Source organism: Elephas maximus, chromosome 25, assembly GCF_024166365.1.
Source record: "Elephas maximus indicus isolate mEleMax1 chromosome 25, mEleMax1 primary haplotype, whole genome shotgun sequence".
NCBI lineage: Eukaryota > Metazoa > Chordata > Mammalia > Proboscidea > Elephantidae > Elephas > Elephas maximus.
The window spans coordinates 43864647-43886418 of record NC_064843.1 but is presented as its reverse complement, the minus strand read 5'-3'; the positions used below and the strand labels follow the sequence as shown (position 1 = coordinate 43886418).

General features: G+C 46.6%; 1 protein-coding gene across 2 annotated transcripts; it reads left to right on the top strand.

Annotated features, from left to right (window-relative positions):
• Positions 1-4337: 4337 nt before the first annotated feature.
• Positions 4338-19654, top strand: PROKR2 (prokineticin receptor 2). Of its 2 annotated transcripts, none has more exons than XM_049868818.1 (3): positions 4338-4702; positions 7222-7829; positions 16192-19654. In XM_049868818.1, the coding sequence occupies exons 2-3, from the start codon at positions 7372-7374 to the stop codon at positions 16886-16888; spliced, it is 1155 nt and encodes a 384-aa protein (XP_049724775.1). In that variant the 5' UTR covers positions 4338-4702; positions 7222-7371; the 3' UTR covers positions 16889-19654. The 2 variants fall into 2 exon arrangements, with proteins under 2 accessions (XP_049724775.1, XP_049724774.1); XM_049868817.1 differs by lacking the exon at positions 4338-4702 and adding an exon at positions 4958-5126.
• The last annotated feature ends 2118 nt before the right edge of the window (positions 19655-21772 follow it).

The window sequence follows — 21772 nt, the reverse complement described above, 5'->3', positions numbered from 1 at the left end:
TATTGTGTTTACTTACTGATCTGTAGTGCACAATTTCACATGGGTTTCATCACATCTTTGATCAAAATTACAAACTTGTGAGAACCAGAACTCGACGAGGCTGCCTGGTTTTTCCGGGTCTCGAAAGTTTCCCGCCTTTGACAGGGTGCCATCTTAACACTTTTTGATTGCTAATTTTAACAGAAAATACTTGTTTTCCTTCTCTGACAGATTTCCACCTTACACAGTTTCCAGCTTTCTCAGGCTTTACAGTAGGAATATAACAGCTAAAAATTGAAAATAACCCAATTCATAACTTAACAGGCATATTTTGAAAAGATTATCCAACGTGTCCATCATTAGGAAACTTAGAAAAAAAACTGTAGTGTGTGCACACAATGGATAACTCAGCAATTGTAAAAGAGAGATTAAGGAAGTTCTCCATGTATTGATATGAAAGATAAATGACAACATATCATAATATTTGCAAAAAGAAACACTAGAAGAATACATAAAAAGAGTAATCAATTACCGTTGACCCAGTTCTGACTCACAGTGATCCCATGTGTGTCAAAGTAGAACTGTGCTCTACAGGGTTTTCAACGGCTGATGTTTTGGAAAGTAGATAACCAGGTCTGTCTTCTGAAGCAACTCTGAGTGGACCTGAACCTTAGCTTTTCGGTTAGCAGCCAAGCATTTTAACCATTTGCACTACCCAAGGACTCCTGCCTGTAATTATTGTTCTCATTGCTTCCAACTCATAGAGACCCTATGTACAACAGAATGAAACACTGCCTGATCCCGCACCATCCTCGCAATTGTTGTTATGTTTGAGCCCATTGTTGCAGCCACTGTATCAATCCATCTCGTTGAGGGTCTCCCTCTTTTTTGCTGACCCTCTACTTTACAAAGCATGATGTCCATCTCCAGGGTCTGGTCCCTCCTGATAACAAGTCCAAAGTATGCAAGACAAAGTCTTGTCATCTTCGTTTCCAAGGAGCACTCTGGCTGTATTTCTTCCAAGACAGACTTAATCATTCTTCTGATAGTCCATGGTATATTCAATATTCTTTGCCCACACCATAATTCAAAGGCATCAACTCTAACTATATAACACAAAATTTCCAGCTGCTCTCAAGATCCCACCCCCCTTACCCCCAGGTTTCTCCCATAAGTCTATGATCTCCAGTGTTTTCTTCTCCTGCTGCCCTCATCAAAGGGGATGCCTCTCTGCTCCCCTCTTGTACCAAATGTGAGATGGATGACCTGCCCCATATCTGCTCTGCCACCTGAGCTCATCTGCAGGTGCAGTTCCCAGCACGCTGACAGTTTCTCATCCCAAGCCCTTAGGCTTTCTCCAGCTCTACCACACAGGGCACAACCCTGAATTGGGGAAAATTAATGCTCTTTGAGAAACTGTCAATCTAACGGTGGAGGGGATGAGAACCTGTGGATGAGTGTTCCAGCCTCCCTGTCCTGCAGTGGGACAACCATGAGGCATGTTCCACATAGTTTCTCAGAGGTTGTCCAGGTAGAGTGAGCCCCAGTTGCCCACAGAGGTGCCCTGCTTGTTAACACACCAGGTATTGGGTCTTCTCCATTCCCTGTCTCACCTCCTCTCACCCTCAACTTGTGCTTCCTGGGATCATCTCCCAAATAAACTGCCTGCACACATGTCTCTGTCTTGCAGACTGTTTGGGGAAAGCCAAACTAAGACAACTCCCTGTAGCACTTTTTCACCAGTTTCCTAAAGCAATCCATGTCCCCATGGGGACTGCATGTCCATCCCAAATAAGGTTCCTACACTGCTGAAGATGGAAGAAATACACAGAGTCACTATACCAAAAAGAATTGGTCTATGTCCAACTATTTTAGGAGGTAGCATATGATTAGGAACAGATGGTACTAAATGAAAAAGTCCAAGCTGCACTGAAGGCATTGGTGAAAAACAAGGCTCCAGGAATTGACAGAATACAATTTGAGATGTTTGAACAAACTGATGCAGGGCTGGAAATGTTCACTGCTCTATGCCAAGAAATTTGGAAGACAGCCTCCTGGCCAACTGACTGGAAGAGATCCATACTTGTGCTCATTCCAAAGAAAGGTGATCCAACAGACTGTGGAAATTATCTAACAATATCATTAATATCACACACTAGTAAAATTTTGCTGAAAATCATTCAAAAGTGGCTTCAGCAGTATATCAACAGGGTACTGCCAGAAATTCAAGCCAGATTCAGAAGAGGATGTGGAATGAGGGATATCATTGCTGATGTCAGACGGGTCTTGGCTGAAAGCAGAGAGTATCAGAACGACATTTACCTGTGTTTCATTGACTATGCAAAGGTATTCAACTGTGTGGATCACAACGAATTATGGATAACATTGCAAAAAATGGGAATTCCAGAACACTTCATTGTGCTCATGAGGAACCTGTACTTAGACCAAGAGGCAGTCATTCGAACAAAACAAGGGGATGCTGCTTGGTTTAAAGTCAGAAAAGGTGTGCATCAGGGTTGTATCCTTTCACCATGCCTATTTTTTTTTTTTTATTCAATCTGTATGCTGAGAAAATAATCCGAGAAGCTGGACTATATGAAGAAGAACGGGGCATCAGCATTGGAGAAAGACTCATTAACAACCTGTGTTATGCAGATGACACAACCTTGCTTGCTGAAAGTGAAGAGGGCTTGAAGCGCTTATTAATGAAGATCAAAGACCACAGCCTTCAGTACAGATTATGCCGCGACATAAAGAAGACAAAAATCATTACAACTGGACCAACAAGCAACATCATGATAAACAGAGAAAAGATTGAAGTTGTCAAGGATTTCATTGTACTTGGATCCACAATCAACACCCATGGAAGCAGCAGTCAAGAAATCAAAAAACGCGTTGCAGTGGGCAAATCTGCTGCAAAAGACCTCTTTAAAGTATTGAAAAGCAAAGATGTTACCTTGAAGACTAAGTAAGGTGCGCCTGGCCCGAACCATGGTGTTTTCAATCGCCTCATATGCATGTGAAAGCTGGACATTGAATAAGGAAGACTGAAGAATTGACTCCTTTGAGTTGTGGTGTTGGAGAAGAATATTTGGACAGCCAAAAGAACAAACAAACCTGTCTTAGAAGAAGTACGACCAGAATGCTCCTTAAAAGCAAGGATGGATAGCCTACATCTCACATACTTTGGATATGTTATCAAGAGGGATGAGTCCCTGGAGAAGGACATCATGCTTGGTAGTGGGTCAGCAAAAAAGAGGAAGATCCTCAACAAGATGGATTGACACAGTGGCTGCAACAATGGGCATAAGCATAACAACAATTATGAGTATGGTGCAGGACTGGGCAGTGTTTCATTTTGTTGTACATAGGGTCGTTTTCAGTTGGAATTGACTCAACGGTACCTAACAACAACACACACTGCTGAGGGTGGTTAAGACTTTGAGTTATTAAAAGGTATCTGTGGACTTCCTGCATGGAAGTGACACTACCATAACTCTGTCCCAGAGTATGTCTGTGAAAGCACCAAATGGCAGAGGATCCCAGGAATCTGCTTGCCCCATGAAAAAGAGGGTGAGCATGGTCCATGAGTGGGGAAACCTTCAGCTGAAGTTGATAATCGTGCACCAAAACTTTGCAAGGGGTCTTTAAAGAGTGTGTCCAGGGATCTAAATGGCCGCCCTGTAGCCATCCCTCTCAAACAACAAACAGAACCTCTTTTTGCGTCTATGCCTGAAGGCTGCCCTGTCCATCCACAGTACCAGGCCCCTCCCTGTGAAGAAAGCAGAAAGCTGGATCGCCTGGCTTTGGTTGTGTGTGTGGACATGACAAAGGGGAGAAGTGGAGTGGAGTTAGTTCCACATATGATGAAAAAGGCAGAATCACGGAATGTCACGGGGGGAAGAGATTCTGAGATCACCTTACCCAGGAATTTTAAATTGATAGCCCAGCAGACTGTATTCTATGTTCTGTTTGGCCAACACAAAGGTTTTGGTTTTGTTTTAATTAATTTAACAGAGCGTTTATAAAGTTTCAAAATTCCAGATTCTCTTGGAAAAATAGAAAGATCTGACAAAACTAAGTCCATATTAAGACCTGACAATAATCAGATAGGGTGGGGAACCCTCTTTTAGACCTTGGTTTCCTGACCGCTCACTCGGTTCAAATTCTATACACCCAGGGCTCCCCTCTGAGCTTTTTCAGCTACGAGTCATTTTAATTGGCAACTCCTCACTCGGGATATGAGGAAACCAAAGACCAGAGAGGTTATGGGAGTTGCCTAAAGCAACGCCGAGGTCTCGGAAATCCCCGTACAGAGTTCAGTCCACAACAGACGGATCCGACTGGATTGTCTTTGAATGGCCAAGGAACTGGCAGTGATGATCACCGCTGGGTGTGGGTGACAGCTTCAGGGTGGGAGCTTTAAGCCGGGCAAGCTGCCCCCATCTCCAGCCTCCTTGCAGGGAGCCTCTCCCTCCACCACCACCTCCAAAGCCCCACATTGCACTTGTCGAGGACTCCCCAGGCACCAGCTCTCAGGCACCACGAGGCTTGCTGTGCCCCGGGCTCCTGCTGCCTGCAGAAGGCACCCTGAAGCGGAGGCGACCACTAGCACTAGACTCCAGCGGAAGACAGGACGCTGTCTCTGCACAAGCGACTCCTGTGGGGTCTCTTCCTCGGAATCGCGGCATCGAAACGTCCACTGCGCCGCATCCGGACCAAGGTGAGAGGGCGCAAGGACCCCTGCGAGAGGTCGACCCACGAGCTAGGGATCCGCGCCATCGCTGCCGGAGCTTCTGGCCTGGGCGCGCCAAGCAGAGCGCGCGGCCGGGTCCGGGGCGCCCACCTTCCGCGTCCACATGGAGGCGAGCGGGGGACCCGGCGGAGTCGAGCGCGGGGCGGGGCGCCTGGGGCCGGGTTCGAGGCGCTGAGAAGAGTTGAGGGGCGGGGCGCCAACTCTAGAGGGAGGAGAGACTGCGATGCGACAGGGCAGAGCGCTGGGAGAGGAAGAAAGAGGGGCTCCCGGCACCTCGGCGCCTCCGCGAGAGCAAGTCCAGACCCCCCAGGCCGGACCCGAGCGGCACGGCCCGCTGCCACCCTCTCAGGGTCGCGGAGCAGCCAAGACCCGGGAGGAGGCGCCGAGGCCGGTAGGTGCTGCGCCGGGGGCAGTCCGGGGACTCCTAGACCCGGGGATGCTGAGGGGCGTCGTCCGGGCAGAAGGCTTGGACGCCCACTTCTCTTTCCGGAAGCTGCAGGCTGCTTCGCCTCCCGCTCCTCTCGGGACGCACCCGGGCAAGCTCCAAGGAGGGAGTTCGTGCCAGGAGGCACCCGCGGGGTCCGGGGAGGGGACGGACGCCTGGGGCTAGGGCAGCCAGCGGACAAACTGGCTGGCGGGCGGGCGCCAAATTGCCCGGGCGAGTCTGGACCGAGGGGCACCTTCCAGAAAGGTGGGCAGAAAAGAGGTAGCGTCCCTGGGACAGTTCCCACGAAGCGCATCCTCCCCCACACTCACAGTCAGTCTCTACCCGCCTGAGGCTTTGCTTTTGGAGCCGGGATTTCAGACTTGCTTCCTCACCGGGCCAAGGCGGCGCCTCTGGGGACCCGCGGGTTAATGAAGGAGGGGAGAGAAGGGGCTGCTGGAGACCGCTGGTCAAGGGGCAGGGAGTAACCCCGAAAGTGGAGCCGGGACCTGCCCGGCCCGGGCGCATGCCCTCTCCTCTAGGGCCTGGGAGACCCGACCGAGGGCCGCCGAGCGTAGATGCCGAGAGCGGCCAACTCCGGCTTCTCGGTCTCCGGGGACTGGGGCCTTGCGCGACACGGAGAGGCAACCCGGAGGGAACACACGCCGAGTGCGGACGCCACAGGTCTTGGACCTCGCTTCCCCGAGGTTTCCGCCTGGGGCACGCAGCAGGCGGGCGCTCCGTAGGTAGGGGGTCCTTGCCACCCCCTGCGAGCGCGGTCCCTATCCGGAGATGGGTCCCATCTCCCTGTTCTCCCTCTGCTTATAGGGGCGGGCCAAACCCTCTCTCCAGTGTGGTCCGCTTCATGCTACTAGTACCCCCGTGAACCCCAGACTTGGTGGCATTTCAAGTGTGTTGTGAGTTGGACGGGGGAGCCTTCACGGCTGGACAGTAGCGACCCCTCATCCTGTGGGTGTTGGGGTCTGGGTACTTTCTCCCGTCCCTCAGTGACGCCTTGAACCCTAGGATGCTCCATCTCCCAGGGCTCAGCACTTCGGAGACTCTTCTCTCCCTTGTGGGCTTCTTGACACCAAGAATGTAAAAGGATTTGCTTAGGCAGTAGAGGACCGTTCAGCCCTCAGGCTCTCCTGGGTCCCCCAACTCCCATTCCACCTGTGGGGTCTGTTTTTTGGGTGGCCACCACTCCCAGAGCAAGGAGGCCTGGGTGACAAGAGGTGGTGCCTCCCAGCCAGGGCTGATTCTGAGTGGGCAGCTAGGCGCCTGGTGAGGGGAAAGAGGGTGCAGACCCTAAGGAGCTGGGGGGTGTAGACGGGGGAGTGGGAGAAGAGCAGACAAAGGATTTCTTCCTGGAGTTGGTTCCCAAAGAACAGGGGAGCAGCTGGAAAATGCCCTCCCACCCACAGCCCCCTCCCCTGCAGCAGCATCCTGGTCCATTTCCTCATTGGTTCATTTGACAGATTCTCTTCCAGCCCCCATTGTATGCCAGGCCCTGGGCTGGGCAGCAGGAATTTATATTATAGGAAGATTGGGACTCAGGGAGCATAAATCACAGGCCCACGATGACTCAGCCTGTCTTATGAAAACGGATTTGGTGATTTCCAAGTCACTGGTTTGACCAGGACAGGGGGAGCAGCGCCCTGCTTTGGAAGAAAGACCCTCCTGAGTCCCAGCCCCCCTGCGTCTTCATCCCTGGCCTGGTCAACATGGTGGCTGTTGTAGCCAGCTGGGCCGGCTGCAAGAAGCAGGCTCAGAAAACTTCCAGAAGCCCTGTGGGGGTGAGGCTGGGGGAGACTGGGCAGCCAAACCAGCCCCGCCCCCTGGGAAAAGGGCAAAAAGTTTTACATTCTTGGGTGTTTCTGGAGAGCCCAGTCCATCCTGTGGCCACTGGGGGATTTCCCAGCTGCCAGATCTTTTGTCCCCACTTCCCAGCAACCTGTCTGCTAGTAGACAGTGGTTCTGGTTGGCCTGCACCTGGGGTACTCTGAGGGTACGCTACCACGTGTTCTCCTGAACGCTGCCCACTGGTTGTATCTCCTTCCAGGATCCAAGATGGCATGTTGACTCTCCTCAAGGATGTGAGGAGGGGTGCTAGGCTCACTGACCCCATGTTAGCAGAGGATCTGGACACCCAGCTTGAAGCATTTAGACCACCCACGACTCCCTCAGTACCACTTCACCTGTGGGCATCACCATGGCAGCCCAGAGTGGAAACACTAGTTTTGCACCCAACTTCAATTCACCCCAAGACCATGCCTCCTCCCTCCCCTTCAACTTTAGTTATGGTGACTATGACCTCCCTCTGGATGAGGATGAGGACATGACCAAGACCAGGACCTTCTTTGCAGCGAAGATTGTCATTGGCGTGGCACTGGCAGGTATCATGCTGGTCTGTGGCATTGGCAACTTTGTCTTTATTGCTGCCCTTGCCCGCTATAAGAAGCTGCGCAACCTCACCAACCTGCTCATTGCTAACCTGGCCATCTCTGACTTCCTGGTGGCCATCATCTGCTGCCCCTTCGAGATGGACTACTATGTGGTGCGCCAGCTCTCCTGGGAGCACGGCCACGTACTCTGTGCCTCCGTCAACTACCTGCGCACCGTCTCACTCTACGTCTCCACCAATGCCCTGTTGGCCATCGCCATCGACAGGTGAGGAGGTTGGGCAGTAGTAACAGAGGGGGACCACACCAGGCTGCCCCTTTCCTTACTTGAGATCCAACAGGCATTGCCCTAGATTTGAACACTCATTGACCTGTAGAGAGAGGCAAGAGGAGACCTTGCTTCTCCACTTGTGGCCCACGTTCCCCCAAATGTGGGCAAGAGTGAGGCTCCTGAGCCCCTAGATCTGGACCATGCCCCAGATACTGCATCTGCTTCCGATCCAGGTGTGCCATGTGGCAGTGAATGGCGTCAGATACAAAAGCTAAGGCATAAAGCCCAGGCAGTTACTACCTGGAAATAACCTGAAAATTAAGAGGGAAGTTTCCATCCAAGACAACATGTAACAATTTACTCCAGTAACTGCCCCCCAGATCAAGATATAGAACATTTCCATCCCCTAGAAGATTTCCTCAGGCCCAGTGCCCATCAATCTTTCCACCCCAGACAACCACTGATCTGACTTCTGCCACTATAGTTTTGCCTGTTGCTTAACTTCATATAGATTGAATCATACAGTGTGCATTCTTGTTACTAGAGACTTTGTTCCAGAGCTGATTTTAAAATAAGGTAGCAGGATTTGCTTGCAGAAAAGGGGGAAAGGACATACTTGCCTTTGCTTTTTTGCATACATCTGGGTGTTCATTTGCATATATTTGCATGAGATGTTCCGGAAGTCTTTGCTCTATTACCAATTTGTAAAGGAAAATGTACAATAGCAGCCTATGATGAATCTTACATATGTTAACATTTATGTGAACCATCGTAAGCTCCCATTGGCCTGTTCAGTTGTTGTCATGTCCTCTTGGTTACTGTCTGTTCGCCATTATGAGCTGTGCTGAAACTCATTTTGATAATGTGCTTTTTAATCACCCTATTTCCCTTTTGTCACCTTTCAACTTTTTTATTTTTCCCTGGTTCCCAGTGCTTTTTAGGTTTGTTGCCCATTTTAATTAACCAGTTTATTATTCTTGGCTTATGGTGATCAAATACACATACAGGTATAAGAAATATCTTGCTTTTATAACATGAAATTGGCTGCAGGAAAATGATTTTGTTATCGCAACTCTGAGGCTCACCAGCCCCAAAACTGGTGTTTATAAAATGTGTACCCTTCAACCAACTGCACAAAATTCACCAGGGGAAATGATAAGTTAGATTCCCCGGCCCTACACCATCCTGCTGAATGGGAATCCTTTGGGCTGCATTTTTATCCAATTCCCTGGATGAGTCTGATGCTCACTAAAGTGTGAGTTATCACCGTCGTCATCCTCTTTTTCCCACTGAAACCTTTGTCTTTATAATGTGGAAAGCACCCACCCTGTTAGAACACAACATATGACAGAGTGGTTCCTTTTTCACCCTAAATCAGCTCCGCCCCAGTCATCTCCCAGCAGTTCCACCATCCTCTCAATCACCCAAGCAGGAGAAATCACCCTGTCTTTCTCCCTGTCCCACCCCTGCCTACCCTACCCCTTGTGGCCAGCCCTACACCAGCTTCTGGCAGTTCTCTTGGCAAGTCATGGCCAGAACTTCCTAATGTTCTCCTAACCTATTTCTTCACCCAACACGAATTCTTGACTGTCCATCAAGACATACTGATGCATATTGAGCGCCTGAATTATCATCACCATTAATAAATCTTCCTAAAGCACCTCATTGCTCACAAAAACTCCCAAAGGTCAAGTGCCCACAGACTACATGCCAAATCCTGAGTCTAGCATTCAAAGTCTTTTTAATCTGATGCTAACCTGTCTTTCCAGTCTTATATTCTTTATGGAGATACAGGTTCTTTTCCAAAAGACATTGTATTTTTAGCATATTAACCATGTCTTTATCTTTCTGTTTCCACAGTTTCTAGCACATAGTCTTATATCTGTGTTTTAGTTTGGGTTGCTCCCGCAAACAGACCCTGAGACAAAATTCATGTGCCGGTAGCACCCAGGAAGCACCTACAGGGAAGTGGAAAGTGAGACAAGGAAGGGAAGGCAGTCAATAAAGGGAGCATTATTGAGCAAGTTTCTACTGTGGGCAACGAGAGCTTATTCCTGCTAAGGAACTCTTAGAGCCAGTGGAGGTCACATCTCCAAGTTCTCCTAGGAGTGGGAGAGGTGAGGGAGCTGGGCTATTTATACACCAGCTCTCATAAGTCATTGGTGAGGGCTGCTCTGGAAATGCTACACAGTAGCCGAGAGGACTTGAGGCCAGAGAAAACCTTCGGACAAAGAAATGCAGGTACTGGCAGGTGGAATGGACAAGCGTGCGCTGAAATGATAACAGCAAAGAAATGTAAGAGGGGTACTAACAAGACCTTCCACAACCTAGTAGATCCACAACTGGCTTCTTGGTGCTCCTGTGTGCCCAGCCTGTGTACGTTGAACCATAAAGTAGTAGAAGATATAGTCCTTGAAGATACAGCTTTTCTTCTGGACAAAACTAGCATTTATGAAACATAAATAACCAAGTGATAAATCAAGAGTAAGATGTGGTCATTGTGTTACTAGTGTAGTCTGGGAATGCTTCATGAAGAAGGATGTTGTGATTCAAAGGTGCCTGCTCAGGCTGTAAACCAGCTGAAACGCAAGGCAAAATGATAAGAAGGATGAATGGCCAAACTTCACCTTTGCCCTGATGATGCTGGTATTGGAAACAGGGCTTCTATTTACGAGCGCGGGGGCTGCCTCATACTCAAGCCCAGAACTAGATGGGCCTATGTACCCTGACACAGGAAGAGGAGAAGCACAGGTCTCCCTGTGTACTTCAGTTTACCCCATGGAGAAAGTATGCCTGTCCCACTATATAGAAATATCAGAAGGGCCATTTCTTCCTGCCACAGCCAGAGGAAGAGCTAGGTTCATGCAGAGAGGGCCAGAAATGGTGCAGCTTCAAGTCATAGAGATCCTAGAAGGGGGAGCTTCGGCCCCAAGAAAGACCTTGCGGATATCCCTCTTGCCAATGAATGGCTCCCAGTGTGCTTTATGTACTTTTACCTTCTGTGATACTGACTAAAGCTTGAGTGGTTGTCAGTACAGTTATCATTATCCCCATTTCACAGATGAAAAAACTGAGTCCCAGGAACTTAACTGATTTAACTAAATATGCAGAGCTGGAATTCGGGTCTTAGGAATAATTCTAAGGCCAGTGTTCTTTCCCTTCTGATTTATCAGGGAAAACTCTGAGTTTTGAAATATCCTACAGAATGAGGAAGATGCTGTTGGATGAAAAGTAATTAGAATTTAAGTGTTGACAACAGACTCAGCAGGAATGTGGGCATTCCTTTTGGCATTGTTTATGGAGACCCTTTTTATGATGGACCCAGATTGAGAGACAGAGAGCTATTAAATCCTCAATTGATCACATTATCTAAGTACTTTGGACTCAGTGTGGTGGGCAGAGTAATGGTCTCCCCAAAGATGTCCACATCCTAATCCCCAGAACCTAGGAATATGTTAGCTTCCATGGCAAAGGGGAACCAAGAAAACAGATGGAAATAAGGTTGCTAGTCACCTCACCTTAAGATAAGGAGATTATACTGGGTTATCTGGGTGAACCCAATGTAATGGCAGGCATCCTTAAATGAAGAGGGGAAGCAGAAGAGTCAGTGTCAGAGTGGTATAATGTGAGAAAGATAACCAGAAATTGCTGGCTTTGAATATGGAAGGAGGTCACCAGCCAAGGAATGTAGGAAGCCTCTAGAAGCTGAAAAAGGCAAGAAAACATTCTCCCCTCAGAGACTCCAGAGAGGAACACAGCCCTGCTGACACCTTGATTAAAATTTTGGACTTCTGACCTCTAGAACTGTATGATGATAACTCTGTGGTGTTTTAAGTCACTAAATTTGTGGTAATTTGTTACAGCAGCCCTGGGAAACTGATACCCTCAGCCATCACAGAGAGACAGTGTTTGTGAGATGTTCCTACCCAGTCAAGGATAGACCAGCCCGTTTTTTTCCACCTTCCAGCCCTGTGAGCCTTGTGCTACCCAGGCAGGTCATGCCAATTAACTTGGCAAGGCTGAGCCACGTGGATGCATAAAGAACTCCAGCAACCTCTACGCACATTAATGCACCCAGCTGGGGTGAAGCCAGTGGTTGGGATAGGATCCAAGTTCATCCTAGACCTTCAGAATGCCAGAAGATGGGGAAAGCCATGCTACCATGGAGTCTTCTAAAGGATTTTGACAGAACAGAGCTGCCAGGGCAAGGGACAGGCAAAAGGAGTTAAAATAACATCATAGGCAGAAATATTGCCAGGGATGGGAAGAAATAATATGGCAGAAGACCTTCTTGGTCAAATCAGAAACTTGGAAAGGTGACCAAAGGGCCTGGTTACAAAGGAAAGATAACTTGGATAGGACTTTCTATAGGTGGCACCCTGCTCTTGGCCTCACCTGACTCAAGCTTCAGGTATGGGGTGCATGTTCACTTCCAGGGTTGATTGATTTCTTCCCCACCTCTTGTCTTTCTCCATCTTCTCTCACCACCCACCCCATCCCCCAAAAGAAGTACAGAAATTATTTCAAGGTATCAAAGTATCTAAATAGGTGTCAGTAGGTCTCTCTGAAAAGAAGATATTCAACCCACACAAATCAGCTCATTTACCACAAAGAGCTCCAACCTCTTCCCCAGGCAGTGTGGCTCATTGGAAAGAGCAGGAGTAAGCACCACAGTGTGGTGTTGTATGCTGTCAGAGCGACTTGACACCTTCTCATTTGAGCTTGAATCAGCTGTGAGAGGTGGCTGTAAGAGATTTGGATCAGGAGCCTGGATCCTGGTCTCTGCACAAAGTGAGCTTGGGCAAGCTATTTACTTCTTATTGGCCTTATATTCCACCACACCCCACCTCTTCCTCCCTGCCTCTACAACGCAGGATGACACCTAGGGTATGGGAGAGAAAGCCCTTTTCCACTGCCCTGAAAAGGGACCCCACCAACTCAGCGATGACCACGGCCCTTCTCTCAATTCTGAACTATGAGGTATTTGAAAAGAACAGTCTCGCCATCCTTGCCTCTAAGGAGCATCTTGGCTGTACTTCTTCCAAGACGGATTTGTTCGTTCTTTTGGCAGTCCATGGTATATCCAATATTCTTCCCCAACACCACATTTCAAAGGCGTCAATTCTTCTTCGGTCTTCCTTATTCATTGTCCAGCTTTCACATGCATATGATGCGATTGAAAACACCATGGCTCACCTTAGCCTTCAAGGTGACATCTTTGCTCTTCAACACTTTGAAGAGGTCCTTTGCAGCAGATTTACCCAATGCAATGTGTCTTTTGATTTCTTGACCACTCCTTCCATGGCTGTTGATTGTGGATGCAAGTAAAATGAAATCCTTGGCAACTTCAACCTTTTCTCCGTTTTTCATGATGTTGCTCATTGGTCCAGTTATGAGGATTTTTTTTTTCTTTACGTTGAGGTGCAATCCATACTGAAGGCAGTGGTCTTTGATCTTCATTAGTAAGTACTTCAAGTCCTCTTCACTTTCAGCAAGCAAGGTTGTGTCATCTGCATAACGCAAGTTGTTAATGAATCGTCCACCAATCCTAATGCCCTGTTCTTCTTCATATAGCCCAGGTTCTCAGATTATTTGCTCAGCATACAGATTGAATAGGTATGGTGAAAGGATACAACCCTGAAGCACACCTTTCCTGACTTTAAACCAATCAGTGTCCCCTTGTTCTGTCTGAACAACTGCCTCTTGATCTATGTAAAGGTTCCTCATGAGCACAATGAAGTGTTCTGGAATTCCCATTCTTTGCAATGTTATCCATAGTTTGTTATGATCCACACAGTCGAATGCCTTTGCATAGTCAATAAAACACAGGTAAACATCCTCCTGGTATTCTCTGCTTCCAGCCAGGATCCATCTGACATTAGCAATGATATCCCTGCTTCCACATCCTCTTATGAATCCAGCCTGAATTTCTGGCAGTTCCCTGTCGATATACTGCTGCAGCCGTTTTTTAATGATCTTCAGCAAAATTTTACTTGTGTGTGATATTAACAATATTGTTCTATAATTTCCACATTCGATTGGACCACCTTTGTTGGGAATAGGGATAAATATGGATCTCTTCCAGTCAAGTGGCCAGGAAGCTGTCTTCCATATTTCTTGGCATAGACGAGTGAGCACCTCCAGCGCTGCATCTGTTTGTTGAAACATCTCAATTGATATTCCATCAATTCCTGGAGCCTTGTTTTTCACCAATGCCTTCAGAGCAGCTTGGACTTCTTCCTTCAGTACCATCGGTTCCTGATCATATGCCACCTCTTGAAATGGTTGAACATCGACTAATTCTTTTTGGTATAATGACTCTGTGTATTCCTTCCATCTTCTTTTGATGCTTCCTGCGTCGTTTAATATTTTCCCCATAGAATCCTTCACTACTGCAACTCGAGGCTTGAACTTTTTCTTCAATTCTTTCAGCTTGAGAAATGCCGAGCGTGTTCTTCCCTTTTGGTTTTCCATCTCCAGCTCTTCACACATGTCATTATAATACTTTGTCTTCTTGAGAGGCCCTTTGAAATCTTCTGTTTAGTTCTTTTACTTCATCAATTCTTCCTTTTGCTTTAGCTGCTTGACATTCGAGAGCAAGTTTCAGAGTGTCCTCTGACATCCGTCTTGGTCTTTTCTTTCTTTCCTGTCTTTTCAATGACCTCTTGCTTTCTTCATGGATGATGTCCTTGATGTCATTCCACAACTCATCTGGTCTTCGGTCACTAGGGTTCAATGTGCCAAATTTATTCTTCAGATGGTCTCTAAATTCAGGTGGGATATACTCAAGGTCATATTTTGGCTGTCATGGACTTGCTCTGATTTTCTTCAGTTTCAGCTTGAACTTCCATATGAGCAATTGATGGTATGTTTCATGGTTAGCCTCTGGCCCTGTTCTGACTGATGATATTGAGCTTTTCCATTGTCTCTTTCCACAGATGTAGTCAATTTGATTTCTGTGTGTTCCATCTGGTGAGGTCCATGTGTATAGTCGTCGTTTATGTTGGTGAAAGAAGGTATTTGCAATGAAGATATCATTGGTCTTGCAAAATTGTATCATTCAATTTCCAGCATTGTTTCTGTCACCAAGGCCGTATTTTCCAACTACTGATCCTTCTTCTTTGTTTCCAATTTTCGCGTTCCAATCACCAGTAATTATCAATGCATCTTGATTGCATGTTCGATCAATTTCAGACTGCAGTAGCTGATAAAAATCTTCTATTTCTTCACCTTTGGCCCTAGTGGTTGGTGTGTAAATTTGAATAATAGTCATATTAACTGGTATTCCTTGTAGGCATATGGATATTATCCTATCACTGACAGCGTTGTACTTCAGGATACATCTTGAAACGTTCTTTTTAATGATGAATGCAACACCATTCCTCTTCGAGTTGTCATTCCCAGCATAGTAGACTGTATGATTGTCCAATTCAAAATGGCCAATACTAGTCCATTTCAGCTCACTAATGCCTAGGATATTGATGTTTATGTGTTCCATTTCATTTTTGATGATTTCCAATTTTCCTAGATTCATACTTCGTACATTCCAGGTTCCGATTATTAATGGATATTTGCAGCTGTTTCTTCTCATTTTGAGTTGTGCCACATCAGCGAATGAAGGTCCCAAAAGCTTTACTCCATCCAAGTCATTAAGGTCGGCTCTATTTTGAGGGGGCAGATCTTCCCCAGTCATCTTCTGAGTGCCTTCCAACCTGGGGTGCTCATCTTCCAGCACTATATCAGACAGTGTTCTGCTGCTATTCGTAAGGTTTTCACTGGCTAATGCTTTTCAGAATTAGACTGCCAGATCCTTCTTCCTAGTCTGTCTTAGTCTGGAAGCTCAGGTGAAACATGTCCTCCATGGGTGACCCTGCTGGTATCTGAATACCAGTGGCATAGCTTCCAGCATCACAGCAACACACAAGTCCCCCACAGTACAATAAACTGACAGACACGTGGAGGACTATGTGCCAAGCATTTTGCAAACATTGTCATGTTTAATGTTCACAGTAGCCGTACAAGGTAGGTGTCATTTTATCCCATGTTGCATTTGAGAAAACAAACCTCAGAGAGGTGGAGTAATTCACTCCAGACCCCAAAGCCAGTCAGGTGGGTGAAGAGCCTAGATGTATTCATCATGCTTGATCCAAAGCCTGTGTTATTTCCCCTAAACCACTCAGCTACCCTAAATGCCAAATGAGGATGCTAAAAATAAGAAAATGCTTGTGGAAGCTGGATATTAGGCATACGGGGCTTCATTGTGCCATTTTGCGTGCTTCGTGTGGGGTTGGGGTTAGTTAAAAACTCATAATGTTTCCAAGCACACACATTATTATTCTTGGCTTCCCTCCCCCATCAGGTATCTTGCTATCGTTCACCCCTTGAAACCGCGGATGAATTATCAAACAGCCTCCGTCCTAATCGCGTTAGTCTGGATGGTGTCCATTCTCATCGCCATCCCATCGGCCTACTTTGCAACAGAAACTGTTCTCTTTATTGTCAAGAGCCAGGAAAAGATTTTCTGTGGCCAGATCTGGCCAGTGGACCAGCAGCTGTACTATAAGTCCTATTTCCTCTTCATCTTTGGCATCGAGTTTGTGGGTCCTGTGGTCACCATGACCCTGTGCTATGCCAGGATTTCCCGGGAGCTCTGGTTCAAGACAGTCCCTGGCTTCCAAACGGAACAGATCCGGAAGCGGCTGCGCTGCCGCCGGAAGACGGTCCTGGTTCTCATGTGCATCCTCACTGCCTACGTGCTGTGCTGGGCGCCCTTCTACGGCTTCACCATCGTGCGTGACTTCTTCCCCGCCGTGTTTGTGAAGGAGAAGCACTACCTCACAGCTTTCTATGTCGTCGAGTGCATCGCCATGAGCAACAGCATGATCAACACTGTGTGCTTTGTGACCGTCAAGAACAACACCATGAAGTACTTCAAGAAGATGCTGCTGCTCCACTGGCGTCCCACCCACCATGGGAGCAAGACCAGTGCTGACCTCGACCTCAAAACCAGCGGCATGCCGGCCACTGAAGAGGTGGACTGTATCAGGCTGAAGTGACCTGCAGGCGTTTCACAATTGAAAACCCAGAAGCAACACACACCATCAGCCACACTCACAGGCTGCATGGCGAAAGGACAACTGTGTTCACACTTCACTGTCCTCAAGGAACTGAACTTTAACAGACCTAACGTGCAGAGAGACTGAACATGAGCAGCCGCAGCTGATGTTTACAGATATCTGCTTAACACCTGCCGTGTGCAGAATCACAACAATGAGACTAGACACAAGTTACTACAGTCGACATTCACTGAATGTCTGCTGTGTGCACAACCAAGCCAATGAGATTACATAAGGACAAAAAGAGCTGACATTTACTGATATCTGGTGAACACCTACTGTGTGCATAGCCACAACAATGAGACTACATACAAGTAACAGCAACTGACATTCACTGAATGCCTACTGTGTGCACAACCACACCAATGAGGTTAGATATGGGTAACTAGAGCTGATATTTTCTGTTATCTGCTCAATACCTACTGTGTGCACAGCCACACCAATGACATTACATCAAGTAACAGCAACTGACATGCAGTGAATGCCTACTGTGTGCACAACAACACCAATGAGATTAGACAAGGGCGACTAGAGTTGACATTTACTGATATCTGCTCAATACCCACTATGTGCAAAAACACACACACACATCCACACACACACACACAAAAAAAGCAGAAGCTACTGGAGTCAACAAGCCATATCCAGGACATATAGATGGGCAGGCAGAGGCCACAAGTGGTTATCTGGACTCACCCTCTATCTTCCCTCGAGCTATATTCCACCAGTGTAAGAATATCAAAAGGCTGTGTGTCTTAAGCTGGGTTCTCTAGAGAAGCATCGCGCATGAACCTTATGTAGAGAGAGAGAGAGAGAAAGATTTATCTCAAGGAAATGGATCACACAGTCGTACAGGATGGCAAGTCCCAAGTCCATGGGTCAGGAGTCAGGCTAGAGGCTTCTCCTGACTCACATGGCTGCAGGGGCTTGACAAGCCCAAGATTGGTAGGTAGGTCAGAAGGCAGGCTGATGGCTCACAGGCTGTGGAGGCCAAGGAATCCCAAGATCAGTAGGCAATACAGCAGGTCACTTGCTCAAGTCCCATGAACTGGAGGTCAGATGATGATGAGCCAGATGCAGGATCCAGAGCAAGCAAAAGCCAGTGAGCTTTGGCAGAACGTCCGTATATATTGGATGCAGACCACACCCACGAGGAAACTCCTCTTACAATTGATCGATCACATCAGATCACATCATGGAGGTGACTACATTATATCTAAAATGGAGGATAACTACATCATTACATAACCACCAAATTGCATCATTACATAACTGCCAAACTATATCATTATATAACTGCCAAACCACTGAGAATCATGGACCAGCCAAGTTGACACGCAACCTTAACCATCACACTCTGGAAATAAGGCACTTAGACATGATGGAAAGATGAAGTCATCAGAGGGTTTGCAGCCTCAGGGGAAGAGAGTACATCCCATCACATTGGGCTTTCTCACCCAGCTCCTACCACCCTCCCAGGACATCCCCTAGGATTCTGAATGCCAGAAATGAATTTGTCTCTTAACCAGGCCAGCCTGATACGGTTATCTACAATGGTGTAATTTCAAAGAAGAGAACCAAAAAATCTCTTCCCCATTGATGCTTGAAAGATCACCATTCTTTTGGGTGAAGATAAGCAATCCTGAGACAAGGGGCACATCCAGTTCCTGACACCCCAGTGTAAAGGGTTTCAGTAGCGTAAGTGTCAGACAGGAAGGAAGGGAACACAAAGAGGGGTAGAGGTTGCCACTGACAGTGAACATCATCTTTATGGCTGTTTTGCTAAGACCTGGACCAGTTTTCTAAAATACACTTTCTTTTACAAAATGGGCTCTATTTTGGAATCCAAAGACGTGGGTTCAAGTCCCAGTTTTGCTTCAGTGGAATGAGAATGATGAAAACACCTGTTCTGCCTACCCTACAGGATTGTTCGGAGAGCCCATTTAGATCATGTTTTGTGAAAGTACTTTTCAACTATACTCATAAGAACGGATAAATGATATTGACAGTTCGTTAGGACAAGAGCAATCCTGTCCACTGAACTTATTATCTTCCCTGTTCCTTTGCCCAGAGACCCCTGAACTCCAGTACACTGGGATGAAAAGGAATCCCTATCCTGGGTTATAATCAGGAAGACTCAACCTCTAAGTCTCAGTGACCCCCACTCTCAGCACCTCCATGGTCCCAGGCATGTTGGTAATCTACCCCTGCATGTTTCCAAACAGCCTACCCCAGAGCTGCAAAAATACCATTTCTGAATCTGTTTGTATTATTGTACATCGGTGGTTATTGTGTGTGCTTGTCCTCGTATCTTCCTGATACTTTCGAAGCAGAGACTATACAAGCGGTACCTGGTTTGGGACTGGCCTGTCCACATTTGGGTAACTTCTAATTTTCTCTAAAGAATAGGTTACTTAGTTGTTTGTTCTTAATTATGTGTTGGTTGTGAAATTTCAGCCAACATTTTCTTCTATCATCATCCAACAATCTCATTTTCAGCCCATGCTCAGAAAATGCAACCTTAATTTAATGGTAGCCTGAGCAAAATGTTCGTAAACTCTGATTTTCCGAAATCATACAGTGCATTCCAAAGCCAGGTAAGCGTTTTGGGTTAGCTGCATTTTTACAAATATAATAATTATTGTATTGTTATTTATTACCCCTGTCATGGTTCTTCTAAGAAGATTCTTTACAAGCAGACTGTGTATCAGCTGAGTCTGTCAACAGAATTTATTTCCTTTTCCCTTTTTATCCTAAAATGTACCATCGTCCTCTTATTTCAACTTGACTGGAACAGCTTTTGAAAATATCAGTGTGTATTTGTGATTTTTCCAGTGAATAAAAATGTATGTTGTTATCAAATGAAATAATGAATATATGGAATCTTAACCACACTGTTCATGTGCTTTCTCCCTAGTCCTTTATAGTATGTTAGTATAACCCGTTGCCGTCAAGTCGATTGCGACTCACAATAACCCTGTAGGACAGGGTAGAACTGCCCCATAGGGTTTCCAAGGAGGCTGGTGGATTCGAACTGCCGACCTTTTGGTTAGCAGCTGAGCTCTTAACCACCATGCCAACAGGGCTCCTATATTAGTATAAGCCAGAAAAAAAACAAACCTGTTGCTGTCAAGTCGATCCCGACTCATAGCGACCCTATAGAACAGAGTAAAACTGCCCACAGGGTTTCCAAGGAGCACCTGCTGGATTCCAGATGTCAGTGAAGTAACAGACAGCTAAACAATCGAACCCTGAAACAGAGAAGGAACATAACTGAAGGAATTTGTAGAACAGGAGCAGCTCCTACCAACAACCAGCCTTGTACCGTTACATCCCTCAAGCCCAGAAAGTGTATTCACGTGCACAGATAAGCAGGGAAGTGCAACACTGTGCTGACGCTACACCATCATTTTTAAAAGATCTGTTTGTTTAAATGAAAGCTGTTATTTATGTGGAGATTGATGATCCCTCCAACTGGGGTTAAGGTATTAAATTAATTGCACTTGTGTTCACCCTTTTCTCTCAAGACTAGTGGTAAGCTTAACATACTTTAAATGTCCTAAGATATATACATTTATACATATTGAAAAATTCTCCCATTTGGCAAAATGGATCCATTCCCTCAGCCAGAGTAAAATAAAAGCTTTGTGATGAAACTATCAGAGATTTTTCTCTCAGCGTTCAACATTTAAAATAAGTTGCTTCTCAAATTGAAGGAATCCCAAGATGGCTTCAGGCCCTCAGGCATGAAAACCGATTCCACGCTTAACAGAGGAAGAATGTGACACATGTGATTTGATTAGAAAACTGAAAGTGAATTCCATTTCTGGGGAAAGATGTGGCTTTGAAACATATTCCCCCAAATTAGTCACTTTCTTTCCTTTGGCCTCAAGAGGGCACACATATACATACTCATGCACACACGCACACACGCACACACACACACATGTCAGTAGGATATTGGAGCAGGAAAGGCCTTTTAAGAGCATGTAATTCAATTCACTCCTTTCCCATGTGAGGAAAAGGCTGACTTAAGGGCACACAGCTAACCCTTGCTGGACCCAGAATGCTACCTCCAGGTTTTACTGGCCCAGTGAATTGCACTCTGACTGCTCTCCTGAGTCCAAAGGGGCAGACCCTCTCCAAGAACGTTCTAAGGGCCATTTGAGCTGGTTTTTGGCCTCCCTGGAGAATTCTAAGCTGCACTGAAGATACCCTCCATCCCTCTGACAAGCCAAGAGCACATTCCATCCAGGGGACCTCCTAGCCCAGACTCCAGGATTCAGGAAACCAGAGAGAATTACAGCAGGACCCCTCTAGTGCTCCTGCCTTTCTTTATGGCAGAAAGATGCAAACCACCTTTCTCACCTGTACCTGGTGCTCCCTGTGCCTGGAATTCCTCTCCTAATGACATATATGCCTCAGGGGGAGAGGGGGCAACACACTTAACTGGAATGTACACGGAGCACAGTTGATCCTCATTACTTGTGGATTCCATATTCGTGGATTTGCCCACTTGCTAAAATTTATTTCTAACCCCAAAATCAATACTTGTGGCATTTTTGTGGCCATTTGCAGATGTGCATAGAGGGGCAAAAAATGTGAGTCACCCCACATGCACAATCCCAGCTGAGGATGAACAAGGTTCTACTCTGACTTCTTGTTTCAGCTGTCATACTGTAAATAAGTGTCCTCTTCACAGACTAGTTAGTGCCATGTTTTTCATGTTTTTGTGCTTTTTGTTGGTGGCTTTGCTGCTTAAAATGGCCCCCGAGCCTAGTGTTGAAGTGCTGTCTAGTGTTCCTAAGCATAGAAAGGCTGCTA

What these genes read in the sequence shown, in the direction of transcription:
- PROKR2 (XM_049868818.1), top strand. Translation starts at nt 7,372, where the DNA reads ATGGCAGCCCAGAGTGGAAACACTAGTTTTGCACCCAACTTCAATTCA. An exon ending in TTGGCCATCGCCATCGACAG is followed by an intron (nt 7,830 to 16,191) that starts GTGAGGAGGTTG and finishes CTCCCCCATCAG; the next exon opens with GTATCTTGCTATCGTTCACC.